The sequence below is a fragment of the Myotis brandtii genome, unplaced genomic scaffold (assembly GCF_000412655.1).
Source record: "Myotis brandtii unplaced genomic scaffold, ASM41265v1 scaffold494, whole genome shotgun sequence".
Classification (NCBI taxonomy): domain Eukaryota; kingdom Metazoa; phylum Chordata; class Mammalia; order Chiroptera; family Vespertilionidae; genus Myotis; species Myotis brandtii.
In genome coordinates, this window is record NW_005368860.1 from 137,877 (window position 1) to 142,050 (window position 4,174).

Consider the following 4,174-nt stretch of genomic DNA (forward strand, 5'->3'; position numbering starts at 1 on the left):
ATTTCTCCTCTTTGTTTGGGGTTTGGAAATTTTGGAGCTCGCTGACCCAGCTGCAGTTTGTTAGGTTTGGCTGCAAAAGCGCAGGTGGTTCCTCTGCGGCTGCTGAGCACAGCTTGGATGGGGATGTAAATTGAGTGGGGTGGGGTCCCAGAGAATCACCAGGGCGGAGCAAACAGCAGTGGCTGTCGTCCGAGCCTCGGCGCCTCCGCGCGTCCCAGTCCTTCTGCGTCCCCACAGCAACAGTGATCCCTGCGAGCGGCACTGCGAGAAAGCCACCCTCGCTTTCCGACCCGCTGCAAGACAGTCCAGTTTCTCCCCGTAGGAGTCTGGGACCCCAGAGTCTCGCCATAAATGAGTTCAGTGCATTCAAGAGCTTGTATCCCCTTCCGATTGAAAAAAGCCTCGCACCCAGGTGCAGCTCGGTTCGCAGGCGCCTCCGTACCTCTGTTCTTGGCGCCTCTGCACCTCCTACCCGGTCTCAATGCGCTTCTTTTTTTCCTTCTAGTTGTAGAACTTCCACTCGGCCAGCTTTCCCGTGGTTCTGGATGATAGCTGCTTTGTCTTATAGTTGTAATTTTAATGTTGTTGTCGGAGGAGGCACGTACAGGTTTATACCTTATGCCGCCATCTTGGTTCTCTGCGATGAGTTTTATACAGCTGTTTCTTTTGTAAAATAAGAAAGTATTTAACATATACAAGAATGTTGCATCCACTTTAAACTACAGTAGCTTAATATCCAAGATCTGACCTCCACTTGGGAGTAAGTATCTTTTACTTAAGGAAAAGGAAGTTTTGGTAAGTGAAATCTGTAGACGGATGGTTAGCTGCTCCCCTCTCTCCCAGGTTTATTGTAGAAACCAACAGGCATTACATTTGTCTCTTTCACTTATTTTTCACTTTTATATTTTAATTGTATACCAATTAGTTAACCAAGTGAACAAGTCATAAGGATAAATAAGAGTTAATTATAGGTATGAAATATCAGCCAGGAATAATGTAGAACCATTACGTCTGGTAGCTTTAAAATGGCTTTTTTATAGTATGGTTATGTTAAATGTCTCAGTTAAGAACGGGTATTTTAAAATGATGTGGAAACAAAGTTTGCTCTAACTAATGAGGCATGAAATACTGTTTTCTTGCTGTAACATGCTATAATAAAGTGTTTTTTCTTTTGCTAGAAGTTACTGATTGCCCTATAAGTGGGATAACCATACAATTTATTGTCCAACCAGATTCTTTTGAGGATGAAAAGAAGCACTATTAATATTAATACTAGAACAATAGGAATAAACAGAATTGTCCGGGACAAATGGGAACTTTTATATGTGCGTGACATAGTTAGGTAGTCTCTCCTCTACAATGTAAACTTTTTGGTAAAACCTGAATTTAAGTGGTTTGTTTTTTGCTCTAATTTTATTACAGGCATTGCTTGTATCACAAAAAGTGAGTTCTGATCATTTTGATATAACTGTATAGAATTATTTTATAAAATCTCTGCTTTTTCTCTACTTTTAAATATACTTGCTGCAGTTTATTCTACCAATAGGTTAAATGAATGTAGAAAAGTAAATTCTTGATCACATACACAATAATATCAAGTACTTTGCCTCTTTATTAGCACTTGAACATTATTTTTATTATTTTTTTGCCTTCCAGACAAATTATGAAAACAGAATATATAGCCTGAAAGTAGAATGTGGACCTAAATACCCAGAAGCTCCTCCATCAGTTAGATTTGTAACCAAAATTAATATGAATGGAATAAATAATTCCAGTGGAATGGTAAGTTAAAGTACTCATTTTATTCTTATATAACTTATAATATAAACTCAGGAGAAAGTAAAAGAAAAAAAGGACCTTTGTTTAGATAAAAGTCTAAAGAAGTTTATTTTATATTGTTTTTCTTTTATGACTCAACCCATCCTTAACGACCTTCAGGTACCAGCCTATATAGATGGGATAGCAACACTTCTTAGGGTTTTAGTTATTGCTTCAGTAGTCATATTTCATTGAGTTCTTACTTGGTGAAAAGATGACCATTTAAAAAAAAATGTTATTTTTTTTTAGGGTTAAGTTATATTTGGTGAGCTTAAAATGATGAATATTTATGAAGAGGAGGTTTTTCTTTGAGGAACCAAGTATGTCTGTATTGGAATAAGTAGTCATAGTTGAACACTGTTTATTTAAAGCAAATAAACCAAAATGACACACTCTACCTGACTCACACAAGAAAGTTAGTGAAAATAGCGGAATTTCTAATATAAGTAAATTGTTAGGTTTAGACTTTAAAGTTTAGGCTCTTGAGGTGCCGTGTTGAGATCACACTGATATGCAAAATGCATGTTAGGAATCACAATAACACAATAATAATAAATGAACTTCATCCATCTTAGGAAATAGAGTGTTAGCAATATTCTTAACTTCTGTGTGCTCCTCCTTATCTCATCCCTATGTTCTCTTTCTCCACCAATGGTAATTAATATCTTGAAAAAATTTTTTATATTTACTTATTTTTCTTTATAGTTTTACCTAATGTACTACATTATTCTTCCTCCCTCTTTCCTTCCTATCTATCTATCTACCTACCTACCTATCTAAAATCATGAATTTATACCTGTACCTCAAAATCTGTTCCAAAACTACAGGGTTTATTACAGATTTCATTTTTTCCATATTTGTAATTCTCTCCTCCAACAGTGAGAAACCTGGCTTTCATTATCCTTAGTCCAGGGTGGGGCAAAAGTAGGTTTATAGTTGTGAGTATGCAAAACACAGAGTTTATTCTTATATTATCATTTATTAATTACTAGAGGCCCGGTGCACAAAATCTGTGCACCGGTAGGGTCCCTAGGCCTGGCTGGCGATCAGGGTCGATCTGTGGGGCACCTGGTGGAGTGATCGGGGGACCCCCGCTGGCACCCTCCTTGGCTGGCCTGGCGCTGACCATTCGCTGGCCCTGCCTCCCCACTGCCGGTCGCCTCCCTCTACGGGGCAATCGGCGGGGGGGGGGGGCACCCACACACGCTTGCCTTGGCTGGCTTGGGACCTGCGGGCTGAGGGCAGCTCCTGCATTGAGTGTCTGCCCCCTGGTGGTCAGTGCGCATCATAGTGACCAGTTGTTCTACCATTTGACCAATTTGCATATTAGGCTTTTATTATATAGGAATTCGTGCACGGGTGGGGTCCCTCAGCCTGGCCGGTGATCGAGGCCGACTGGGGCCACAGGAGGTTGGCCGGCTGGGGGGAGGGACCGTGGGAGGTTGTTTGGCCAGCCAGGGGGAGGGACTGTGGGAGTTTGGCTAGCCAGCCCTATCGTTGCCGATCAGGGTCAGCTGGCCTTGGGAGGTTGGCTGTGGGAGCACACTGACTACCAGGGGGCAGCTCCTGCATTGAGCATCTGCCCCCTGGTGGTCAGTGCGTGTCATTGCCACCGGTCAACTGGTCGTTTGGTTGCTTAGGCTTTTATATATATAGATAGGATTGTATTATTTTCAGTTGTAAACCTACTTTTGCCACACCTTTATATTTACTTAAATTTGCTCAGTGCTCCTTGTATGTAACTACACTTTTGGCAACAGGTTTAGCCCTGGACACACAGCTAGCTCTTCATCCTCCACCCCCAGCCTAGTATGCAGGTCCAATGGTGGGTCTCATATAGGCTCATACCCTTCTGCTGGGTGCACTGGCCAAAAGCCTGACCCTGACAGAGGAAGAAGGTACAAAGGTCATTAGAAATCCCAGCTCAGGACCTGCCAGGTCACTCCCAGATCTCCCTATCTGGTATGTGCCAACTCAAAGGAGCGTTTAGTCCATTTACATTTAATGTACAATAATTATTGATGTGTTCAAGTTTAAATAATTCATCTTATTTTGTGAATTTTATTTCCCCATGTGTTTCTTTTATCTTACCTACTTTTGAACTGGTTCTTTCAACCTTTTTTATTCTGTTATTCCAGTGGCTATTCTAGAAATTACAGTGTGAATACTTAATACTATTATGTTAACTAGTAATAAGAGATGTGATGGAAACAGGATTAAGAAACATTTTAAATTTACAGAAGGATATTGTTTAGGCAACTTTTTTTTTAATTTTTTTAATTTTTTTATTAAATCTTTATTGTTCAGATTACATTTGTTCCTCTTTTTTTTCCCCCCCATAACTCCCCCCCTCCCA

At 40.5% G+C, this 4,174-nt stretch overlaps 1 protein-coding gene across 3 annotated transcripts in view; it reads left to right on the plus strand.

Annotated features, from left to right (window-relative positions):
- UBE2V2 (ubiquitin-conjugating enzyme E2 variant 2) overlaps positions 1-4,174 on the plus strand; it is a 60,965-nt gene that overhangs the window by 35,053 nt on the left and 21,738 nt on the right. For all 3 annotated transcript variants that reach the window (XM_005876646.2, XM_014548072.1, XM_014548073.1), the window contains exon 3: positions 1,657-1,782. In XM_005876646.2, the coding sequence (XP_005876708.1) occupies positions 1,657-1,782 (126 nt within the window). The remainder of the gene's footprint in view (positions 1-1,656; positions 1,783-4,174) is intronic.